General features: G+C 45.5%; 1 protein-coding gene across 1 annotated transcript in view; it reads right to left on the bottom strand.

Moving 5' to 3' along the window:
• Positions 1-1537: 1537 nt before the first annotated feature.
• The window catches only part of LOC139250252 (cytosol aminopeptidase-like), a gene marked incomplete at its 3' end in the record, with an annotated part of 31762 nt that continues 8041 nt past the window's right edge, over positions 1538-25258 (bottom strand). Inside the window, exons 2-6 of the mRNA XM_070872749.1 lie at positions 23276-23391; positions 20288-20422; positions 11499-11553; positions 3284-3389; positions 1538-1697 (exon numbers count right to left, since the gene is read on the bottom strand). Of these exons, the coding sequence (XP_070728850.1) occupies positions 1538-1697; positions 3284-3389; positions 11499-11553; positions 20288-20349 (383 nt within the window). The remainder of the gene's footprint in view (positions 1698-3283; positions 3390-11498; positions 11554-20287; positions 20423-23275; positions 23392-25258) is intronic.

Raw genomic sequence — 25258 nt, 5'->3', positions numbered from 1 at the left:
GAAGAGGTGGGGGAGGTGGGGAAGAGGTGGGGGAGGTGGGGAAGAGGTGGGGGAGGTGGGGGAAGAGGTGGGGGAGGTGGGGAAGAGGTGGGGGAGGTGGGGAAGAGGTGGGGGAGGTGGGGAAGAGGTGGGGAGGGGGAAGAGGTGGGGGAGGGGGGAAGAGGTGGGGGAGGGGGAAGAGGTGGGGGAGGGGGAAGAGGTGGGGGAGGGGGAAGAGGTGGGGGAGGGGGAAGAGGTGGGGGAGGGGGAAGAGGTGGGGGAGGGGGAAGAGGTGGGGGAGGGGAAGAGGTGGGGAGGGGGAAGAGGTGGGGGAGGGGAAGAGGGTGGGGGAGAGGGGGGAAGAGGTGGGGGAGGGGGGAGAGGTGGGGGTGAGGGGAGAGGGGGGAAGAAGTTGGGGGGAGGGGGAAGAAGTTGGGGGGAGGGGGAAGAAGTTGGGGGGAGGGGGAAGAAGTTGGGGGGAGGGGGAAGAAGTTGGGGGGGGGGGAAGAAGTTGGGGGGGGGGAAAGAGAGAGCGAGGAGAGGGAGGCTGAACGAGGAGAGGGAGCCGAGGACGTCGAAGCCGGGCTGCCAAAGACTTCAGGCGTGGCCGCCCCCAGCAAGATGGGGGCGCCCACGCGGAGGGACGGGGGGGGGGGGGGGGAGGGGGACGGCTGATGGGGGGGGGGGGAGAGAGGGGGAGCTGAATGGGAGATAGCGGGAGCTGAACGTGGGTGGGGGGGAAGCGTGAGTTGAACAGGGGGAGGGGGGGGGGAGGAGGGGGGAGCGAGAGCAGAAGGGAGGGAGGCCCGAGTCCAATCTTCGCCCAGGGAGCCCCTTCGGCCAGGGGTCGGGGCGGTGAGCTTCGGGCCCCTCCCACACAGCCCCGGGGGGTGAGGAGCTACTGCACATGTGCGCGCAGGTGCAGAGGTCCCAGCACTGTTTTCAGCGCCGGGACCTGGCTCCGCTCCCGACCCCTTATGCTGCGCCATGCCGAGCACGAAGACGTCCTGAGGGGACTGGAGAATCACAAGGTAAGTTTTCGCCGCCCTTTTTATTCCAGAAAATTGCCGCACCTTATGGCGGTGCGCGTTCTTAGAGGGCGTAAACTTGGGCCCCATGCTTTAAAAAAGTAACTAAGTCAGTTAAATAAAAGTGCAGAAACAGGAAAAACTGAAAATGCTGGAAACCTGCAACAAAAACAAAAGCTAGTGGAGAGAACAGACATTTCAGGTGTAGACATGTAAAAAAAAAGGGTCTAAAAATAAAAGTACTATACCGACCAGCATTGCAATTGAAATCAGAAGATAACATACAGGATTAGCAGCATGGACTTGCACACAAATTAGAATCCTGCCACTATTTTATTAAATTATGGTTGAATTCAAATCGAGCCACAACTAACTTGCCAAGAACAGAAAGCTACAGAATGATAATGATAGCAGGTGCTGAGCAATTCAGTGCTTTGGTTAAGTGCACATTTCCCAAAATATAACTGAATAAATAGAATATCCTTTATAAAATTGAGCATGCTTTCTGTAAATAAGTACTATCTCGATACCTTCCATACGGTTTCACAGTGACCACTGTTTTCTTTTTCTTCTTCAGCTCATTATACTCAAACAAACCCAAAACAGATCCTTCCGCTGCACACTGGGCATCCCCACATGGGTCAACTTCCACCAGAGGAACCTCCAGGTCTTGTAGCTGCCTGCATCCGACTAAACGAAATTCAGATGCTTAATTTTCTTCTTACAGCACTGTGAATATGCTTTCTTTTTTAGCACAATAGATCCACAAAACATTCAAATAATATTTGGCCGAACTTTTATTCATTAAAATCAAATGCTACACGAGATTTTAAATTAATCACTCTGTTGAAGTGGTAAGCCATGTGGAATTGTATAATGTAAGAACTTGGCCTCAAATGAACACTTTAGATTCCCTAGTAGTTTTTAAATAGTAATCTAAATGTTCCAAACACCCAGGAAGTGTTTGTCATATCTTATTGCAGCAGTTTTGATATTAACACAGCCACAATTATTTTCCAGTTATTTTCTGTTCAAAAATGTGTATTTCACTGGATAGCTACAAATGAGGAAGGCCAGTTAGCCCATCTAAATCCACCCATTCAGAAAGAACCCAGCCCCCCCTTCCCCCCATTGCAGCATCACATGTTTTGTAAATGGTTCCCTGTTTTTTGCCTCTATTACTCTATCTGGAAATCTATTCCATATGGAGGTCACTTGTTTGTGAAAAAAAAATTCCTAATATCAGTCCAGTGCTTTTGTTCACAGACAGTTTTTGTTTAAAATTGAGTTGAATACACCTCAGCAGCTGAGACCTACAAGTTCTTTAGAGTTGACGTTGTCACCTGTCCAGTTTCGGACTGGAAAGTCTTATTTTTAAGTGGACCGTCCAGAATTTTTTGATAGATAAAACATAATGAGCTAGAAATTAATCAGCCTACTGCCGGGTTTCTTGGAGTAATTTTGGGCTGAAAACGAATCGGTGGGAAATTCATTACAGTCTTCCACCAACGGTTTTTAAATACCGCTGGGGAGTAGACCACCAGCGTGCAACGCTGGGAAAACTGCCCCTGCCTGAGTTTGGTGCGAGTGGTGATCTGTTCTATTTAAAAAAAAAACACCCAGCCTCTCGATGGACAGTCGGTTTAAAAACATTTTTTTTGCAGTGATTCAGTAGAAAAGGGTTGTCTGAATGTTTTCCAATGTTTTATTTTATTCTTTTTAAATATTTTTCGTGTTTACCTTCCTCCCTAGGCCGGCTCTAACCTCGGACTTAATTTGACCAGGACCGCGGAGAATCCATGTACAATGTCCATTTTCCCCGCGTTTTTTTCCCTTATTTTTTGATCAATTTTCCGCCGGTGTTATTTGTAAAATCTTAGTGGTTTTTTGGGCAGTAAACAGGCAGTGGCGGCCTTCGATCAATTTCTAGCCCAATGAAAGTCTATATATATTTTTTAATTCTATGTTTTACTTCTTTCTGTGTCTTATAATGTGGAGCCATTAGTTATTGAGGTTTAATGAATTTTAAGCAGCAGCAAATATCAATTCAAGTCATGAGGCCAACCCTTACAGAGCCTCATGCCAACATCTATCCACTTTTGGCCTTGGCAATTAGAGCAAACTCCACAAGGAGTGGTAATAACCCAGTACGTACCAGACTTCTCTGGACTAGGTCCCTTTATAGATTTAAACATATCTCTACACTTCAAAAAATAGTTTCATTTTAACATGTCACCGATCTCATTAAATTTGCAGTAACAAAGAGCACACTTTACCTGCGATGGCAGCTCGAATGTTTTCTTTGCCTTCATCATATTGTTCCAAATGATTAACTCCAGCATTTTTGCCACCAAGTCCAACAACTACAATATGAGGGAAATCCTATTAAAGCAAAATATTTTTTTAATGATTAAGAACACTGACATTATGATCTTGTATTACAATTCATATAATTTCATACTACAGCACTTAATTTCCCCATTAATTATCAGTTTCTCTTGTTCTTTTTCCTCAACCATCATGCTTTTGCCTAGGTTGGCCATGGATTGCTACATAGTATTAATTACTAATTAATATAATTCCATGATTAGCTAACCAAGAAGCACATTCTGTAATACTCACCCGGATTTTTCGGTGGGTATGATGGTGTACTAGAGTACGCCATCATAGCACCTTTGAAATACACAAGTTCGGGATTTCCGCTTGCGCTGAATCCCGAACGTGCAATCTGTCAAAGTACGACTTCTCAGACTGAGGAAGTTACAATTGCTGGCGGAAAGTTGGGCTATTTGCACAGCAACAGAAGATTGGGAAGTGTTTAAAAGCCAACAAAGAATGGCTAAAAAAATGATTAGGAAAGGGAAGATAGACTATGAAAGTAAACTAGCACCAAAATATAAAAACAGATAGCAAGAGTTTCTTTAGGTATAAGAACATAAGAACTAGGAACAGGAGTACGTCATATGGCCCCTAGAGCCCGCTCCACCAATCAATAAGATCATGGCTGATCTGACTGGACATGGCTGGACTCAGCTCCACTTCCCCGCCTGCTCCCCAAAACTCCTTATCGTTTCGGTCTTAAATTTATTCAATGTCACAGCTTCCACAGCTCTCTGAGGCAAATTCCACAAATCCACAACCCTCAGAGAAGAAATTTCTCCTCATCTCTCTTTTAAATGGGTGGCCCCTTCTTCTAAGATCATGCCCTCTAGTTCTAGTCTCCCCCATCAGTGGAAACATCCTCTCTGCATCAATCTTGTCAAGCCCCCTCATAATCTTATATGTTTCGATAAAATCACCTCTCATTCTTCTAAATTCCAATGAGTAGAGGCCCAACCTACTCAACCTTACCTCATAAGTCAACCCCCTCATCCCTGGAATCAACCTAGTGAACCTTCTCTAAACTGCCTCCAAAGTATATCCTTTCATAAATATGGAAACCAAAACTGCACGTAGTATTCCAGGTGTGGCCTCACCAATACCTTGTATAGCTGTAGCAAGACTTCCCTGCTTCTATACTCCATCCCCTTTGCAATACTATCCTTTTGTGCTTCATGCACAAGTACCCCCAGGTCCCACTGTACTGCAGCACTTTGCAATCTTTCTCCATTTAAATAATAACTTGCTCTTTGATTTTTTTCTGCCGAAGTGCATGACCTCACACATTCCAACATTATATTCCATCTGCCAAATTTTTACCAACTCACTTAGCCTGTATATAAAAAGGAAAAAAGTGTGGCTAGAGTAAATGTTGATCCCTTAGAGGACGAGACCAGGGAATTAGTAATGGGAAACATGGAGATGGTAGAAACTCTGAAGAAATATTTTGTATCAGTCTTTACGGTAGCGCACACTAATAATATTCCAACAATGGCTAGTCAAGGGACTATGAGGGGGACTTAACACAATCACAATCACGATCACGATGGAGGTGGTACTCAGCAAGATAATGGGAATAAAGTCAGATAAATCCCCCAGACCTGATGGCTTGCATCCTAGGGTTTTAAGAGAAGTAGCGGCAGGGATAGTGGATGCATTGGTTGTAATTTACCAAAATTCCCTGGATTCTGGGGAGGTCCCAGCAGATTGGAAAACTGCAAATGTAACGCTATTTAAAAAAACAGGCAGACAAAAAGCAGGAAACTATAGACCAGTTAGCCGAACATCTGTGGTTGGGAAGATGTTGTAGTCCATTATTAAAGAAGCAGTAGCAGGACATTTGGAAAAGCAAAATTGTCAGGCAGTCAGCATGGATTTATGAAGGGGAAGTGATGTTTGACAAATTTGCTAGAATTCTGAGGATGTAACGAACAGGGTGGATAAAGGGGAACCAGTGGCTATGGTGTATTTGGACTTCCAGAAGGCATTTGACAAGGTGCTACATAAAAGGTTACTGCACAAGATAAAAGTTCACAGGTCTTGGGGTAATATATTAGCATGGATAGACGATTGGCTAACTAACAGAAAACAGAGAGTTGGGATAAATGATTCATTCTCGGGTTTGGCAATCAGTAATATTGCTGGGACTCCAACTATTTACAATCTATATTAACGACATGGAGGAAGGGACCGAGTGTAACTAGCCAAGTTTGCCAATAATACAAAGATGGGAGGAAAAGTAATGTGTGAGAACACAAAAAATCTACAAAAAGACACCGACAGGCTAAGTGAGTGGGCAAAAATTTGGCAGATGGAGTACAATGTTGGAAAGTGTGAGGTCATGCACTTTGACAGAAAAAAATCAAAGAGCAAGTTATTATTTAAATGGAGGAAGATTGCAAAGTGCCACAGGACAGCGAGACGTACGTGGGGGTACTTGTGCATGAAACACAAAAGGTTATTATGCAGGTACAGCAAGTGATCAGGAAGGCCAATGGAATCTTGGCCTTTATTGCAAAGGGGATGGAGTATAAATGCAGGGAAGTCTTGCTACAGTTGTACAGGGTATTGGTGAGGCCACACCTGGAATACTGCGTGCAGTTTTGGTTTCCATATTTACGAAAGGATATACTTGCTTTGGAGGCAGTTCAGAGAAGGTTCACTAGGTTGATTCCGGGGATGAGTGGGTTGACTTATGAGGAAGGTTGAGTAAGTTGGGCCTCTACTCATTGGAATTCAGAAGAATGAGAGGTGATCTTATCGAAACGTCTAAGATTATGAGGGGGCTTGACAAGGTGGATGCAGAAAGGATGTTTCCACTGATGAGAGAGACTAGAACTAGAGGGCATGATCTTAAAATAAGGGGCCACCCATTTAAAACTGAGATGAGGAGAAATTTCTTCTCTCAGAGGGTTGTGGATCTGTGAGATTTGCTGCCTCAGAGAGCTGTGGAAGCTGTGACATTGAATAAATTTAAGTCAGAAATCGACAGTTTCTTAAACGATAAGGGAATAAGGGGTTATGGAGAGCGGGCAGGAAAGTGTACCTGAGGCCATGATCAGATCAGCCATGATCGTATTAAATGGCAGAGCAGGCTCGAGGTGTCGTATGGCCGACTCCTGCTCCTATTTCTTATATTCTTATGTTAACTGCCCAGCAATTACGGACAAAACTCTTACGGTTGCTGATAGCAAGCATAGGAGCCTAATTTTTTGTTCACTTAAGAAATTACCACAACCTTCAGTACTTTTACAGTATCTGGACCAGCTGGAGTAACTCATGGAATTATGCACAAGGGCCTTGTAAATTTAGTGAAATAAAAGTAGCAATAAGGTAAATCACTTTACAGTTTAATATGAGCTGCTGAAGCCCTTAAAATCTAGAAGCTGCCTTTCCAGATACCTAGATCATTTCCACTATCATTTGCTTCATTAATTATTAAATTAAAATGCAGCCATGGACTATTTTTTTCTAGACATGTGCCAAGAGCAAATGGTGGCAGCTCTTTTGGAGGTTGGGTGATCGGTAAAAGAAAACTGCCAACATTATTATTTTTTAACGTTCAAAACACATCGTAAAAGGTCTGAGTTGAAAAATCAACATTTTGCAATTTTGGGAGTAGATATATTTTGGCCGTTTACATATATTTTCCCAATAAATATTGTCAAATATATCTTTTTAAAGAGAAATCTTCTAAGTAAACTTGCAATATGTTTGGCCCTTGTCTTTTGCTGCAGTATGATGGGGTATAGCCCATCAAAATTATATAACAATTCTGAAGTTCTCGGTTATAAAATGTGTACTAAAACTATCTTTACTGAACTTGTGGAAATAAAATGATCACTAATGGCATGAACAAATTACACCTGCAGAATTGTCACGTTAAAACACTGTCAATGCCTCAGTAAGAGAAAACAGACTCCTCGCTTAACAGGAACTGACTGTAGAACTACTTGAATTACTTTTTACAGATATTGGGGCCAAGTTTCGGCCTGAGTTGCTCCTGATTTTTTGGAGCAACTGGTTTAGAATGGAGTATCTGAGAAATTTGAATTCTCGGCATTTAGTTTGCTCCAGTTCTAGTCACTTAGAACAGTTTCACTTTGGAACAGAATTTATTTTTCCCAAAAGGGGGCTTATCCGGCCACTTACGCCTGTTTTCAAAGTTTAGGTAGTGAAAACTTACTCCAAACTAACTTAGAATAGAGTCAGTGAAGATTTTAGTACGTTCGAAAAAACCTTGTCTGCACTTTAGAAAATCAGGCGTAAGTTACAAATTAGGCGTAGGGAAAGGGGGGTTGGCTAGGGTTTAAAGGGAAGTTTACAAACATTAAACACTTCAGTTTTACAAATGAAGAGCCATCATCAATAATAAATGATAAATACATCAATAAATCAACCAATAAATCAATCAAAAAAAATTAATAAAAAATAATTTAAAAAAAAAATCAATAAAACATTTTCTACTTACCGATTGCAGCACCGGGAGTCCTCCAACAGCGTGCTGGGACGGCCCCCCCAGTGTGTCTCTGTCAGTGTCTCTATCTCTCTGTCTGTCAGTATCTGTGTTTCTGACAGTGAGGGGAGGGGGAGAAGGTGGTGGGGGGGGGAGGGGGAGAAGGGGGTGGGGGGGGAAGGGAGGAGATGGGGGGGGCGGGGGGAGGAGGAGGGGGACAAGGAGGGGGAGGGGAGAAGGGGGTTGGGGGGGGAGAAGGGGGTTGGGGGGGAGAAGGGGGTTGGGGGGGGAGAAGGGGGTTGGGGGGGAGAAGGGGGTTGGGGGGAGAAGGGGGTTGGGGGGAGAAGGGGGTTGGGGGGGAGAAGGGGGTTGGGGGGGAGAAGGGGGTTGGGGGGGGGGAGAAGGGGGTTGGGGGGGAGAAGGGGGTTGGGGGGGAGAAGGGGGTTGGGGGGGAGAAGGGGGTTGGGGGGGGAGAAGGGGGTTGGGGGGGAGAAGGGGGTTGGGGGGGAGAAGGGGGTTGGGGGGGAGAAGGGGGTTGGGGGGAGAAGGGGGTTGGGGGGAGAAGGGGGTTGGGGGGGAGAAGGGGGTTGGGGTGGAGAAGGGGGTTGGGGGGGAGAAGGGGGTTGGGGGGGAGAAGGGGGTTGGGGGGGAGAAGGGGGTTGGGGGGGAGAAGGGGGTTGGGGGGAGAAGGGGGTTGGGGGGAGAAGGGGGTTGGGGGGGAGAAGGGGGTTGGGGGAGAGAAGGGGGTTGGGGGGGAGAAGGGGTTGGGGGGGAGAAGGGGGTTGGGGGGGAGAAGGGGTTGGGGGGGAGAAGGGGGTGGGAGGGGGGAAGAAGGGGGTGGGAGGGGGGAGAAGGGGGTGGGAGGGGGAGAAGGGGGTGGGAGGGGGGAGAAGGGGTGGGAGGGGGGAGAAGGGGGTGGGAGGGGGGAGAAGGGGGTGGGGAGGGGAGAAGGACGGGGGTGGGGAGGAGAGGAGGAGGGAGGTGGGGGGAGGGAGGAGGAGGGAGGTGGGGAGAGGGAGGAGGAGGGAGGTGAGGGGGGGGGGAGATGGGTGGGGGAATAGGGGGGGTAAGAGGGGGGAGTCGCGGAGGTTCGGGGGGGGGGAGAGTTGCGGAGGGAGGGGGGAGTCGCACGGGGGGGGGGGAGAAGGGGGTTGGGGGGGCGGGGGAGGAGGGGGGGACAAGGAGGGGGAGGGGAGAAGGAGGTTGGGGGGGAGAAGGGGGTTGGGGGGGGAGAAGGGGGTTGGGGGGAGAAGGGGGTTGGGGGGGGAGAAGGGGGTTGGGGGGAGAAGGGGGTTGGGGGGGAGAAGGGGGTTGGGGGGGAGAAGGGGGTTGGGGGGGAGAAGGGGGTTGGGGGGAGAAGGGGGTTGGGGGGAGAAGGGGGTTGGGGGGAGAAGGGGGGTGGGGGGAGAAGGGGGGTGGGGGGAGAAGGGGGGTGGGGGGAGAAGGGGTGGGGGGAGAAGGGGGTGGGGGGGAGAAGGGGGGTGGGGGGAGAAGGGGGGAGAAGGGGGGTTGGGGGGGGAGAAGTGGGGTGGGGGGGAGAGGGGGGGGGGGGGAAGAAGGGGGTGGGGGGGGAGAAGGGGGTGGGGGGGAGAAGGGGGGTGGGGGGGGAGAAGGGGGTGCGGGGGGGAGAAGGGGGGTGGGGGGAGAAAGGGGGTGGGGGGAGAGAAGGGGGGTGGGGGGGAGAAGGGGGTGGGGGGAGAAGGGGGGTGGTGGGGGGGAGAAGGGGGGTGGGGGGGAGAGGGGGGTGGGGGGGAGAAGGGGGGTGGGGGAGAGAAGGGGGGTGGGGGGGAGAAGGGGGGTGGGGGGGGAGAAGGGGGGTGGGGGGGAGAAGGGGGTGGGGGGGGTGAGGGGGGTGGGGGGGAGAAGGGGGGGTGGGGGGAGAAGGGGGGTGGGGGGGAGAAGGGGGGTGGGGGGGAGAAGGGGGTGGGGGGGGGGAGAAGGGGGTGGGAGGGGAGAAGGGGGTGGGAGGGGAGAAGGGGGTGGGAGGGGAGAAGGGGGTGGGAGGGGAGAAGGGGGTGGGAGGGGGGAGAAGGACGGGGGTGGGGGGGAGAGGAGGAGGGAGGTGGGGGGAGGGAGGAGGAGGGAGGTGAGGGGGGGGAGATGGGTGGGGAATAGGGGGGGTAAGAGGGGGGCGTCGCGGAGGTGAGGGGGGGGGGAGTTGCGGAGGTGAGGGGGGGGGGGGAGTCGCACTGGGGGGGTGGGGGAGGGAGAGTCGCGCAGGTCCGGGGGTGGGGGTCGGGTCGCCGGGGGGTGGGGGAGCAGAGGTCGAGTCAGGTCCGGTCAGGTGGGAGGGGCCTTATTCACGCAGCCCCAGTGAGGCCATTCGGCCAGGGCTCGGGGCTGCGTGCTTCAGGCCCCTCCCACAGTTTTGGGCGCCTGGAGCTACTGCACATGCGCGTCCACTGTAGCGCGCATGTGCAGAGGTCCCGGCACTGTTTTCAGCGCAGGGACCTGGCTCCGCCCCCTACAGCTCGTGCTGCGCCGCGCCCAGCTCCAGAGGGAGCCGGAGAATAGGTAAGTGTTTTTTAGCTGCATTTTCTGGCGCGAAAAATGGGCGTCCAGGTCCGGGCTGCACCGTTTTAGGCGCGGCCCGAAACTTGGGCCCATAGAGAGTTTTCTGTGTGGTGAATAAAGCTTAATGTTTTGTGTGGCAAATTGCATCCTTTCAACTTAAAAATGAACATAAACTATATAATGCACATATAACAAGGAAAATTGAGTTATTTATTACCAGTCTAAATGAGGTCTGAATAATATATTTTAATCCTGAAAATTAACATTAAGTATCTGGCTGGGAATCTCTATGATGTTCAACAACATTACTTTTCAAGAGTAATTTACTGACTATGTAAACAGGGACTAATAAATTGCACATTTGGATGAAAAAAATAAAATAAAACAGATATATGAAATAAGTCCAAGTACCAGTTTAATTAAGTTTTTTTATAAGGTTTTTACAATGTTTTAAAAGGTTTTAAAATGTAATTTCAATATAAAAGACTGAAAGAAGTTTCTGTGGGCATGGCTTAGTTTTGGCAGCTTTTGTGGGCGTGTCTCCCTTACGCATAGGCTGTATACAGCGTTGCTGGCCTTCCTGATATCATACGTTGCGCAGAACTCTGCAGCACTGAAGAGGAAGTCTCTGTTAAAAGCTCAAGTTAAATTCGTATTCTTACGCAGGTCGGCTGCGAATTCTGGAGCTATGCCACCGACCACAATTTATGCAATCAAAATCAAGCTTTATCTCAGCTGTGTATCACTATTCTAAAATAAGTCCATTATATGTATTAGTTCAGTTTTTGACCAGTATTCAATTTCATACCTGTTTTCAGATTGCAGTACTCAAATTACTATGTCTAAAATTATGTAATTTCTAGGCGTTTAGTAATTTGATAATTAGATTATGGAGTAATACATTATTAACCGTTCTGGATGTATTATGTATATAACGAGGAAGCTATTATACAGATATGACCAAATGCACCGATAGTATTTGAAATTCTGACTACAATTCCTCATTAGAATGATCATATAATTGTTTCCAATATATGCTATTTATCTATCATTACCTATTACTAACTTCAGTAAAATTAGCATGTCAACATTCCTAAATTGGCTTGACTAAAGTATTAAATATATTTGAGTTGAAATTATACCTGATGTAGCCCATAAAATGTGCGGCTTCTGCCTTTTTTAAGTGCAGGTCCAGATCTAAAAAAAAGAGCAATAATCTTAAATAGAAAACTAGAATACAAAAAAACTAAGCATTTGCCCTTATAAATCCCTCCATAGCCTTGCTCCATCTTACCACTGGATCACCTACCAGCCCCACATTCCAGTTTGTATCCGGTCTTCCTCTCACTGGTCTACTGCCCACCACCCACCGTTTCTCTGCACAATCAGTTGCACTGTCAGCCATTATACATTCCTACTCTCTCCTTAAACCCCATCTACTGTGCTACATCAGTCCCCACCTTCAAAAGCCTCTGCAAAATCCACCTCTTCAACCTCACCTTTGGCCACCTTACCCAACTCTTCTCCCGAATCTTGTTCAGTATCCAGTCATCCCCATGAAGCACCTTGTGAGGTTTTGCTGTGCTAAAGGCGCAATAAACATGCCAATTGTTGCACTGGGCTCTAAGGAAAATACTGGCCTGGAATTTGCAGTCAGTGGCAAAGTGACGGTGCTTATCGCTGACCTCGAAGTAAGCTGCCCACAAGGATCTAGCGATTTCCATGACATGAAATTCACCTTTCCTGACGTAAGTTTGAATCTGGCGCTGAAGCAAGCAAATCTCCAGCGTCCAGTTATAGTGATGTTATCAAGCGAGCTAAGCAGCCAATCACATTGAAGAATTCTAATAGACAGCAAACCAGGAAGTAAAATGCACAGATAATAATTTATTATAAATTTTATAGAGTGTGAAATAACGATTGGGATGTACACATAGGTTTAAGGTAGAAACTGAAATATCAAACAAACTTTAAAAAAATTATATTAAAAACAATGCAATTCTCATCATATTAATGGAAAATTCCGACAGTCCACAAATATAAAATTAGTTTTTAGGGCAAGGACAGTTGTTCAGCAGTCAATACACCGTTTAAAAACTCAATTGCACCTCTTTCAACGAGGCTTAACTTTTTTTTTTAAAAACAGCAATATTCCAACGTAATAGGGGAAGTTTTCATCAGGAACTACATTTCAGTGCTATTTAAATTGATTGCCAGATCCAGGAGTTCCACAGCACAACCGGTGAAGAAGCGTAGAATCACTGACGACAACTTTTGGATTTCTGTACTTACTCCAGAAGTTGCTGTCACTTTCAGAGGAATAATGACAGCAAACTCTGACAGTTGCGCCATCATTACCACCGCAAAATCCAGGGCATTAAGACCAGAACCTAATGTCAGGGAGCTTAACAATATAAGCTCTCTACAACTCTGTCAGTGTTTTGCTCTCTGGTTAAGGCAATAATCCTTTACAACACCGCACTTCTCTTGCTCGCCCCTCTTACCAAATACACTCTTTTTCTGGTTTTTTGAAACAACAATTCTGAACAGATTGTCATTTAATATTAAACAGTTAAATCAATACATTCTATATTTAACCTTGGCTCACTTCAGAAGAAAGAAATCCAAGCCCACTGCAGGACGGCAGCACGTAATGGTGCATGGCTAACTAAAGAAATAAAGAACGCTATACAATTAAAAACAAGGGCATACAAAGTGGCCAAAACTAGTGGGAGGACAGAAGATTGGGAAGCTTTTAAAAGCCAGCAAAGACTAAAAAAATGATTAAGAAAGGGAAGATAGACTATTAAAGTAAACTAGCACAAAATATGGAAACAGATAGCAAGAGTTTCGATAGGTATATAAAAAGGAAAAGAGTGGCTAAAGTAAATGTTGGTCCCTTAAAGGACGAGACCGGGGAACATGGAGATGGCAGAAACTATGAACAAATATTTTGTATCAGTCTTTACAGTAGAGGACACTAACAATATCCAAACAGCGGATAAATCAAGGGGCTATGGGGGGGGGGTGGGGGGGAAGGAACTCAACACAATCACAATCACGAAGGAGGTGGTACTCAGTAAGATAATGGGCTCAAGTTTCGGCTTGAGTTGCTTCTATTTTTTTGGAGCAACTAGTTTAGAATGGAGTATCATAGAAATTGCAATTCTCAGCATTTAGTCTGATCCAATTAGAATAGTTTTGTTTTAGAACAGTTTTTTTTCCACAAGGGGGCGTTACCAGCCACTTATGCCTGTTTTGCAAGTTTAGGCAGCGAAAACTTACTCCAAACTAACTTAGCATGGAATCAGTGTAGATTTTTGTACGCTCAGAAAAATCTTGCCTATACTTTATAAATTAGGCACAGGGAACGAGAGATGGGGGGGGGGGAAAGAGAAGTGAAGTTAGGGGATTTTACAAGCATTAAACACTTCATTTTTACAAATAAAGGGCCTTCATCAATAATAAATGATGAATAAATAAATAAATAAACCAATAAATCAATCCAAAAAAAATTAAAAGTAAAAATTTTTTTAAAAGAATAAAAAAATCAATCAATAAAGAAAAAATTAAAAGTTTCTACTCACCGACTACAGCACCGGGAGCCCTCCAACAGCCTGCTGGAACGGGCCCCCCCACGCCCCCCAGGAGATGCCGGGCGGGCGGGTCCTGCCGTTGATGAAAACACCAAGGACTTCGGGGGGGGCGCACCCCCAGGAAATGCCAAGCCGCCGCCCAGGACTTCAGGCAGGGCCTGCCCCCAGGAGATGCCGGGCGGGCCATCGCGGAAGAGGTAAGGGCCGTCAGGCCACTCGGCCCAGGATAGGGGCAACGTCCCTTCGGCCAAGGATAGGGCCGTCGCCTGGAGACAGGACACGCTGGGAGGGCCAGGAGCTACTGCACATGCGCGCAGCCTCCACTGCGCACACGCGCAGCTGCCAGCACTGTTTTTGGTGCAGGGCTGTAACTCCGCCCCCAGCAGCTCCTGCTGCGCCGCGCCGAGCTGGAAACGGGCCTATAGATATAGGAGAATCGCGAGGTAAGTATTCCGTGCAATTTCTGTTCTACAAATTAGGCGGGCCTCTCTGATGTGCGCCGTTCAAGCGGGGATCCGAAACTTGAGCCCAATGGGACTAAAGGCAGATAAATCCCCTGGACCTGATGGCTTGCATCCTAGGGTCTTAAGAGAAGTAGCGGCAGGCATAGTGGATGCACTGGTTGTAATTTACTAAAATTCTCTGGATTCTGGGGAAGTCCCAGAAAACTGCAAATGTCCCTATTCAAAAAAGGAGGCAGACAAAAAGCAGGAAACTATAGACCAATTAGCCTAACATCTGTGGTTTGGAAAATGTTGGAGTCCATAATTAAAGAAGTAATAGCAGGACATTTGGAAAAGCGTAATTCGGTCAGGCAGAGACAGCATGGATTTATGAAGGGGAAGTCATGTTTGAAAAATTTGCTGGAATTCTTTGAGGATGTAACGAACAGGGTGGATAAAGGGAAACCAGTGGATGTGGAGTATTTGGACTTCCAGAAGGCATTTGATGAGGTGCCACATAAAAGGTTACTGCACAAGATAAAAGTTCACGGGGTTGGGGGTAATATATTAGCATGGATAGAGGATTGGCTAACGAACAGAAAAAAAGTCGGAATAAATGGTTCAATCTCGGGTTGGCAAACAGTAACAAGTGGGATGCCGCAGGGACCGGTGCTGGGACCCCAACTATTTACAATCTAGATTAACAACTTGAACAAGGGACCGAGTGTAACGTAGCCAAGTTTGCTGACAATATAAAGATGGGAGGAAAAGCAATGTGTGAGGACACAAAAAATCTGCAAAAGGAAATAGACAGGCTAAGTGAGTGGGCAAAAATTTGGCAGATGGAGTATCATGTTGGAAAGTATGAGGTCATGCACTTTGGCAGAAAAAAATCAAAGAGCAAGTTATTATTTAGATGGAGAAAGATTGCAACATGCCGCAGTACAGCAGGACCTGGAGGTACTTGTGCATGAAACACAAAAGGTTAATATGCAGGTACAGCAAGTGATCAGGAAGGCCAATGGAAATTTGGCCTTTATTGCAAAGGGGATGGAGTAGAAAAGCAGGGAAGTCTTGCTATAGTTATACAGGGTATTGGTGAGGCCACACCTGGAATACTGCGTACAGTTTTGATTTCCATTTTTACGAAAGGATATACTTGCTTTGGAGGCAGTTCAGAGAAGGTTCACTAGGTTGATTCCAGAGTTGAGGGATTTGACCTAGGAGGAAAGGTTGAGTCAGTTGGGCCTCTTCTCATTGGAATTCAGAAGATTGAGAGGTGATCTTATCGAAACGTATAAGATTATGAGGGGGCTTGACAAGGTGGATGCAGAGAGAATGTTTCCACTGATGGCAGAGACTAGAACTAGAGGGCAAAATTCTAGAATAAGGGGCCGCCCATTTAAAACTGAGATGAGGAGAAATTTGTTTTGAGGGTTGTAAATCTGTGGAATTCGCTGCCTCAAGAGAGCTGTGGAAGCTGGGACATTGAATAAATTTAAAACAGAGATAGACAGTTTCTTAAACGATAAGGGAATAAGGGGTTATGGGGCGAGGGCGGTGAAGTGGACCTGAGTCCATGATCAGATCAGCCAAGATCGTATAAAACGGTGGAGCAGGCTCGAGGGACCATATGGCCTACTCCTGCTCCTATTTCTTATGTTCCTATAATCCTGGCTAACACTCCAACACAGTGATGAGGGACTGATGCATTGTTGCAGGTGCTGTTGTTTGGATGAAAAGTTAAACAAAAGCTTCTATAGATATGTGAAGAGAAAAAGATTAGTGAAGACAAATGTAGGTCCCTTGCAGTCCGAATCAGGTGAATTTATAATGGGGAACAAGGAAATGGCAGACCAATTGAACAAATACTTTGGTTCTGTCTTCACTAAGGAAGACACCAATAACCTCCCGAAAGTACGAGGGGACCGAGGGTCCAGCAAGAAGGAGAAACTGAAGGAAATCCTTATTAGTCAGGAAATTGTGTTCGGGAAATTGATGGGATTGAAGGCCAATAAATCCCCAGGGCCTGATAGTCTGCATCCCAGAGTACTTGAGGAAGTGGTCCTAGAAATAGTGATGCATTGGTGGTCATTTTCCAACATTCTATCGACTCTGGATACGTTCCTATAGACTGGAGGGTAGCTAATGTAACCCCACTTTTTAAAAAAGAAGGGAGAGAGAAAACAGGGAATTATAGACCGGTTAGCCTGACATCGGTAGTGGGGAAAATGTTGGAATCAATTAATAAAGATGTAATAGCAGTGAAAAGCAGTGACAGGATCAGTCCAAGTCAGCATGGATTTATGAAATGGAAATCATGATTGACAAACCTTCTAGAATTTTGAGGGTGTAACTAGTAGAGTGGACGAGGGAGAACCAGTGGACGTGGTATATCTGCACTTTCAAAAGGCTTTTGACAAGGTCCCGCACAAGAGATTAGTGTGCAAAATTAAAGCACATGGTATTGGGGACAATGTATTAATGTGGATAGACAGCTGGTTGGCAGACATGAAGCAAAGAGTAGGAATAAACGGGTCATAAGAACATAAGAATTAGAAACAGGAGTAGGCCATCTAGCCCCTCGAGCCTGCTCCGCTATTCAACAAGATCATGGCTGATCTGGCCGTGGACTCAGCTCCACTTACCGGCCCGCTCCCCATAACCCTTAATTCCCTTACTGGTTAAAAATCTATCTATCTGTGATTTGAATACATTCAATGAGCTAGCCTCAACTGCTTCCTTGGGCAGAGAATTCCACAGATTCACAACCCTCTGGGAAAAGAAATTCCTTCTCAACTCGGTTTTAAATTGGCTCCCCCGTATTTTGAGGCTGTGCCCCCTAGTTCTAGTCTCCCCAACCAGTGGAAACAACCTCTCTGCCTCTATCTTGTCTGTCCCTTTCATTATTTTAAACGTTTCTATAAGATCACCCCTCATCCTTCTGAACTCCAACGAGTAAAGACCCAGTCTACTCAATCGATCATCATAAGGTAACCCCCTTATCTCCGGAATCAGCCAAGTGAACCGTCTCTGTACCCCCTCCAAAGCTAGTATATCCTTCCTTAAGTAAGGTGACCAAAACTGCATGCAGTACTCCAGGTGCGGCCTCACTAATACCCTGTACAGTTGCAGCAGGACCTCCCTGCTTTTGTACTCCATCCCTCTCGCAATGAAGGCCAACATTCCATTCGCCTTCCTGATTACCTGCTGCACCTGCAAACTAACTTTTTTTGGGATTCATGCACAAGGACGCTCGCGGCCTTCCGCGAGAGGTGGGCACCGGAGGGACTGGAGTGCATCATCACGCCCGGCAACCAAATTTTAATTTGATTTTACGTTTTAAAGTCAATTTGTTTTAATTGCCGGTGCTTTTAGTGTCCCCTTCCCTTTTATAGGGGGCACTGGGGAAAAATTGTGATTTTAGTGCCCAAAAAAAAAACAAAAAAAAAAAAGAAAAAACACAAAAAAAAACACAAAAAAGGGGGAAAAAAAAAATGGGCCTTGTAAATGTCTGGAGTGTCACCCAGGTCGGGTGGCACCGTTTAATGTTTTATGTTTTCACAGATAAACTCAAAAGAGTTTCATGCACAAGGACCCCCAGGTCACTCTGCACCGCAGCACGTTATAATTTCTCCCCATTCAAATAATATTCCCTTTTACTGTTTTTTTTCCCCAAGGTGGATGACCTCACATTTTCCGACATTGTATTCCATCTGCCAAGCCTTAGCCCATTCGCTTAACCTATCTAAATCTCTTTGCAGCCTCTCTGTGTCCTCTACACAACCCGCTTTCCCACTAATCTTTGTGTCATCTGCAAATTTTGTTACACTACACTCTGTCCCCTCTTCCAGGTCATCTATGTATATTGTAAACAGTTGTGGTCCCAGCACCGATCCCTGTGGCACACCACTAACCACCGATTTCCAACCCGAAAGGACCCATTTATCCCGACTCTCTGCTTTCTGTTAGCCAGCCAATTCTCGATCCATGCTAATACATTTCCTCTGACTCTGCGTACCTTTATCTTCTGCAGTAACATTTTGTGTGGCACCTTATCGAATGCCTTTTGGAAATCTAAATACATCACATCCATCGGTACACCTCTATCCACCATGCTCATTATATCCTCAAAGAATTCCAGTAAATTAGTTAAACATGATTTCCCCTTCATGAATCCATGTTGCGTCTGCTTGATTTCACTATTCCTATCTAGATGTCCCGCTATTTCTTCCTTAATAATAGCTTCAAGCATTTTCCCCACTACAGATGTTAAACTAACCGGTCTATAGTTACCTGCCTTTGTCTGCCCCCTTTTTTAAACAGAGGCGTTACATTAGCTGCTTACCAATCCGATGGTACCTCCCAAGAGTCCAGAGAATTTTGGTAATTATAACGAATGCATCTGCTATAACTTCCGCCATCTATTTTAATACCCTGGGATGCATTTCATCAAGGTCGACAAGGGGACTTGTCTACCTTGAGTCCCATTAGTCTGTCCAGCACTAACTCCCTAGTGATAATAATTGTCTCAAGGTCCTCCCTTCCCACATCCCCGTGACAAGCAATTTTTGGCATGGTTTTTGTGTCTTCCACTGTGAAGACTGAAGCAAAATAATTGTTTAAGGTCTCAGCCATTTCCACATTTCCCATTATTAAATCTCCCTTCTCATCTTCTAAGGGACCAACATTTACTTTAGTCACTCTTTTCCGTTTTATATATCGGTAAAAGCTTTTACTATCTGTTTTTATGTTTTGCGCAAGTTTACTTTCGTAATCTATCTTTCCTTTCTTTATTGCTTTCTTAGTCATTCTTTGCTGTCATTTAAAATTTTCCCAATCTTCTAGTTTCCCACTAACCTTGGCCACCTTATACGCATTGGTTTTTAATTTGATACTCTCCTTTATTTCCTTGGTTATCCACGGCTGGTTATCTCTTCTTTTACCGCTCTTCTTTTTCACTGGAATATATTTTTGTTGAGCACTATGAAAGAGCTCCTTAAAAGTCCTCCACTGTTCCTCAATTGTGCCACCGTTTAGTCTGTGTTTCCAGTCTACTTTAGCCAACTCTACCCTCATCCCACTGTAGTCCCCTTTGTTTAAGCAGAGTACGCTTGTTTGAGACATTACTTCCTCACCCTCAATCTGTATTATAAATTCAACCATACTGTGATCACTCATTCCGAGAGGATCTTTTACTAGGAGATTGTTTATTATTCCTGTCTCATTACACAGGACCAGATCTAAGATAGCTTGCTCCCTTGTAGGGTCTGTAACATACTGTTCTAAGAAACAATCCCGTATGCATTCTATGAATTCCTCCTCAAGGCTACCCAGTGCGATTTGATTTGACCAATCGATATGTAGGTTAAAATCCCCCATGATTACTGCTGTTCCTTTTTCACATACCTCCATTATTCCCTTGATTATTGTCCACCCCACCGTGAAGTTATTATTTGGGGGCCTATAAACTACGCCCACCAGTGACTTTTCCCCCTTACTATCTCTAATCTCCACCCACAATGAGTCAACATTTTGTTCATTAGAGCCAATATCATCTCTCACAACTGCCCTGGTATCATCCTTTATTAACAGAGCTACCCCACCTCCTTTCCTTTCTTGTCTATCTTTCTGAATTGTCAGATACCCCTGTATGTTTAATTCCCAGTCTTGGCCACCCTGCAACCACGTTTCTGTAATGGCCACCAAATCATACCCATTTGTAATGATTTGTGCCGTCAACTCATTTACTTTATTTCGAATGCTGCGTGCGTTTCGGTAGAGTGTTTTAATACTAGTTTTTAAACCATGATTTTTAGTTTTGACCCTTCCTGCAGCCCCTTTATATTCATGCATATTGTCCCTTCCTATCACCTTGTGGTTTACACTTACCCCAGTGCTACTCTGCTCTGTTGCCTCCTGCCTTTTGCATTCTTTCTTGGGGTCCTGTTCATCTGAGCTCTCACCTTTTCAGAATGGCAGGCAGTGACTAGTGGGGTACCGCAAGGTTCACTGCTGGGACCCCAGCTATTTATAATATACATTAATGATTTAGACAAAGCAATTGAATGTGATATCTCCAAGTTTGCAGATGACACTAAGCTGGGTGGCAGTGTGAGCTGTGAGGAGGATGCTAAGAGGCTGCAGGGTGACTTGGACAGGTTAGGTGAGTGGGCAAATGCAGATGCAGTATAATGTAGATAAATGTGAAGTTATCCACTTTGGTGGCAAAAACAGGAAGGCATATTATCTGAATGGTGACAGATTAGGAAAAGGGGAGGTGCAACGAGACCAGGGTGTCATGGTACATCAGTCATTGAAGGTTGGCATGCAGGTACAGTAGGCGGTGAAGAAGGCAAATGGCATATTGGCCTTCATAGCGAGAGGATTTGAGTATAGGAGCAGGGAGGTCTTAGTGCAGTTATACCGCGCCTTGGTGAGGCCACACCTTGAATATTGTGTACAGTGTTGGTCTCCTAATCTGAGGAAGGTCATTCTTGCTATTGAGGGAGTGCAGCAAAGGTTCACCAGACTGATTCCCAGGATGGCAGGACTGACATATGAAGAATGACTGGATCAACTAGGCTTATATTCACTGGAATTTGGATGAATGAGAGGGGATCTCATAGAAACATATAAAATTCTGACGGGATTGGACAGGTTAGATGCAGGAAGAATGTTCCCGATGTTGGGGAAGTCCAGAACCAGAGGTCCCAGTCTAAGGATAAGGGGTAAGCCATTTTGGACCGAGATGAGGAGAAACTTCTTCACTCAGAGAACTGTGAACCTGTGGAATTCTCTACTGCAGAAAGTTGTTGAGGCCAGTTCGTTAGATATATTCAAAAGGGAGTTAGATGTGGCCCTTACGGCTAAACGGATCAAGGGGTATGGAGAAAAAGCAGGAATGGGTACCTAAAGTTGCATGATCAGCCATGATCATATTGAATAGTGGTGCAGGCTCGAAGGGCCTACTCCTGCACCTATTTTCTATGTTTCTTTGTAAAGGTCCCATCTGCCTTTATCCAGCAGATTCCATGGCAATATTTGAAGAGGAGCAGACAACTCCCCCGGTGCCCGGGCTAATATTCCTCCCTCGAACAAACCATTCAAAACTTATTACAACAAACAACCTGTATTAATATTGCACCTTTAACGTAGAAACACATCCAAAAGCACTGGGGGGGGGCGGGGTGGCGGGGGGAAGAAGGGGGCAGTTATAGAGATATGATGTGACAACACCATGAAACGATTTAAAGGCGATGATGAGAACTTTAAATTTAAGGGTTTGTGGGACCAGAAGCCAATGTTGGTAAGCATGGAGGGGTTAACAGGCAAATCGGAATTTGTGTGGGATGGAAGTTTTGGGTGAGCTGAAGTTTACAGAGATGGAGGATGGGAGACCGGACAGGAGAGAATTTGAAGAGACGAGTCTGGAGGTGACAAAGGCATGTATTCGGGCTTCAGTAGCAGATAGGCTGAGGTAGGGATGGAGATGGGTGATTTTACAGGAGTGGAAGTTGGCAATCTTTGTGGTGATACAGATTTTGGTGTGGAAGCTCTGCTCAGGGTCAAACGGGATGAGGTTGCAAACAACCTGGTCCAGCCTGAGTCAGTGGTCAGGGAGGGAGATGGAATCAGTGGCATCGGTATGGAGTTTGTTGCAGGGGCCGAAGACCATAGCTTCAATCTTCCCAAAAATTAGATGATTGACAAAATTAACTGGTCATTCATCTCATTACTGTTTATGGGATCTTGCTGTGTGTACACAATGCCTGCCTCACGTGTTCATGTGACAAGTTACTGCACTTCAAAGTAATGAATTGCATGTGAACAACTTAAATATGTTGGACAGTGATATGGGGCAATAAAAATACAGGATTTTCTTTTCCTATTTGAAGGTTATGCATTTTGAAATGCCTATGTTAACTATCAATTTTTATATACCAGGGCAGATGTTAAGTGAGCTAATTTCCTACCTGACAGGCAGCAGAAGGCTACAACGATTCTAACCACTGGGCTTCATTTAAATGCCGCTGATCCACCTCCCACCCACAGCAGATGTGAAGTGGTTATAGAGCGGCTGCCAGCAGGCAAAGGTCGGGCAGCCAAAGGCCACCGCCAACTTCCAGGTAGTTGGTGGGGAATGAGTGTTAGGGCCGTCTCGTGGGAAGGAAGGTGAGGAAAACCTGGAGCAGGGGCGACTGCGACTTTTCTTAGTAAGGCCCAGAGGAGCACTCCTGCTCCTGGACCCACAAAGAAAAGTTTAGGACTTACCAGAAAGGCCTCTCCCATCTTCAGACTGGCTGCAGGCCTGCTTCCAGCTCACAGGAAAGGCCCAGCAGCTTCCGCACTCAGGCCCAGGTTGAAATTGCAGACCCAAATTGCATAAATCAATGAGGCTCCTGTCTGCTTTAGGCCTCTTCTATCTGCAAAACCCTGCAGGTGACATTGCAAATTGTCAGAAAGAGTCGAGATGTGAGTGGGTAAGTAACCTGCTCATTTTTAACTGCCCTGCTGTCCAATTTCCACGGGGCGGGTAGGTTAAAACTGACCCCACTATGTCGCAACCTAAAACAAAACAACCCATGAACCTGTATATATGTATGTATATATGTATATTAGTGTGGCAATGTGTGGACACAAATACAGAAAGCAAGCACAACACATTCCACATCACAAATTTCACATTTTCCTGAAAATAAAAAACACTGAAATTACTTTTTAAACAAATCAATTTGCAGTTCAAAAAAAAGTGAACCATTTTTAAAAAGTGCTCCAAAAACATTTGAAGACCCTTTCATACATTTAGAATGAATAAATTAATCTAACATTCTTCTCAATAATCTGTGCCACCAAGTTATTTTTAGGTACTGTACTTACATGGTCAGAAGTTCCTTAAGTTTTCCAGATATAGAACTGTCAAAAACTTCCCCAGCCTTTGTGAACTGAAACGCGTCATCCACTTTCCCTCCTTCATACACACCAAGAACAAGACCCTACAGTGAAATAATGTTAGTCAGGACAAAAGATTAAAAACATGCTGTAATTCTAAAAACTGCATTAATCACAAAAATAACAACTTGCATTTATATAGCGCTTTAACATAGTAAAACATCTCCAGGTGCTTCACAGGGAAGCTATCGGACAAAAACTGACACATGGCCAAAGGAGGAGACATTCGGACAGGCGATCGGAAGCTTGGTCAAGAGATAGGTTTTAAAGAGCGTCTTAAACGAGAGAAAAGTAGAGAGGCTGAGAGTTTGATGGAGAGAATTCTAGAGCTTAGGGCCTAGGCAGCTGAAGGTACAGTGGCCAATGGTGGAGCGAAGGAAGTGGGGGATGCACAAGAGGCCAGAGTTGGAGGGACACAAGAGTTCTAGGAGGGTTGTAGGGCTGGAGGACGTTACACACATAGGGCCATGGAGGGATTTGAACACGAGGATGAGAATCAAATGATACCACAAAACAATGTTCTTCAGTACTCCCAGCTACTTGTCATTTTAATTGGACATCTCAATTTGGAGCAGGAACAGTCCACTTCAAGCAAGTTTCTCTCACCCCACGAGTGAATGTTCACACCAAAAGAGAGCGAGTAGCAAGCTGTTGAAATATATTTTTTTACTTTGATTGTTGTTTCCTGGTTGATATATTTTTTTTAAAGGTGAAAAAATTTTCCACGGGTTTCCCTGATGTTTCAATGGGTAAATACACCTGTGGTACACAGTCTTAAAAATCAGAAAGATCACAGGTTATATGCCGAGTCTGTGCCAAGTGAGCTGATCTCAGCTCAGGTGGCAGTGAGAACACTACAATCGGCCTCTGGGCAAGGAAAGGATAAAAAAGCAAGAGAAACACTTGCATTTATATAGCACTATTCACAACATCAGGAAATCCCATAGTGCTTTTCTTCAAAAAAAAGTTTGAGCACTGTTGTGATGCAGGGAACACAGCAGCCAACATTGCCCACAGCAAGGTCCCAAAAATAGCAATGAGATAATAACTAGATCATCTGTTTTAGGTGTTGATTGAGAGATAAATATTGGCCAGGACACTGGGAGAACTCCCCCACTCTTCTTCGTATAGTGTCATGGGATCTTTTACATACACATAAGAGGACAGACGAGACCTCGGTTTAACATCTCATCCGAAAGACGAATTCCTGCTTCTATAACCACTGGTTTATACTTGGGTGATGAGGTGAGGATCAGACTGATTTGTGATACCCTCAAGATACCAGTAGAGCTACCAACGAAAAGACATTTTAACAGTACACATAAGTATGCATATTGTAGATCAATACATTTTCTGTCCCACTCTACCCAACAGGATTTCCATGTGTGAAATGGCACTGGCCAGTTGGAAAAGGGTACCTTGTAGCTTACCTTAGGGTGTCAGCTGTGGCTCAGTGGGTAGCACTCTTGCCTCTGAATCAGAAGGTTGTGGTTCAAGTCCCACTTCAGAGCTTGAGCATAAAGAAAAAAATCTGTGCTGAGGGAGTGCTGTACTGTCAGAGGTGCCGTCTTTTGGGTGAGACGTTAAACCAAAGCCCTATCTGCTTTCTCAGGTGGACGTAAAAAGTCCCATGGCACTATTTCGAAGAGCAGGGGAGTTATTCCCGCTGTCCTGGCCAATATTTATCCCTCAATCAACATCACTAAAAATAGATTATGTGGTCATTATCACATTGCTGTTTGTGGGAGCTTGCTGTGAACAAATTAGCTGCTGTGTTTCCTACATTACAACAGTGACTACACTTCAAAAGTACTTCATTGGTTGTAGAGTGCTTTGCAATGTCCGGTTGTCATGAAATATACTTGCTAGTCTTTCTTTATACATCAAAATCAGACCAACAGTTGGATGAGA

Source organism: Pristiophorus japonicus, unplaced genomic scaffold (genome assembly GCF_044704955.1).
Source record: "Pristiophorus japonicus isolate sPriJap1 unplaced genomic scaffold, sPriJap1.hap1 HAP1_SCAFFOLD_359, whole genome shotgun sequence".
Classification (NCBI taxonomy): Eukaryota; Metazoa; Chordata; class Chondrichthyes; family Pristiophoridae; genus Pristiophorus; species Pristiophorus japonicus.
Note: the sequence above shows the minus strand (reverse complement) of the source record. Positions and strands in the feature narration are given on the sequence as shown.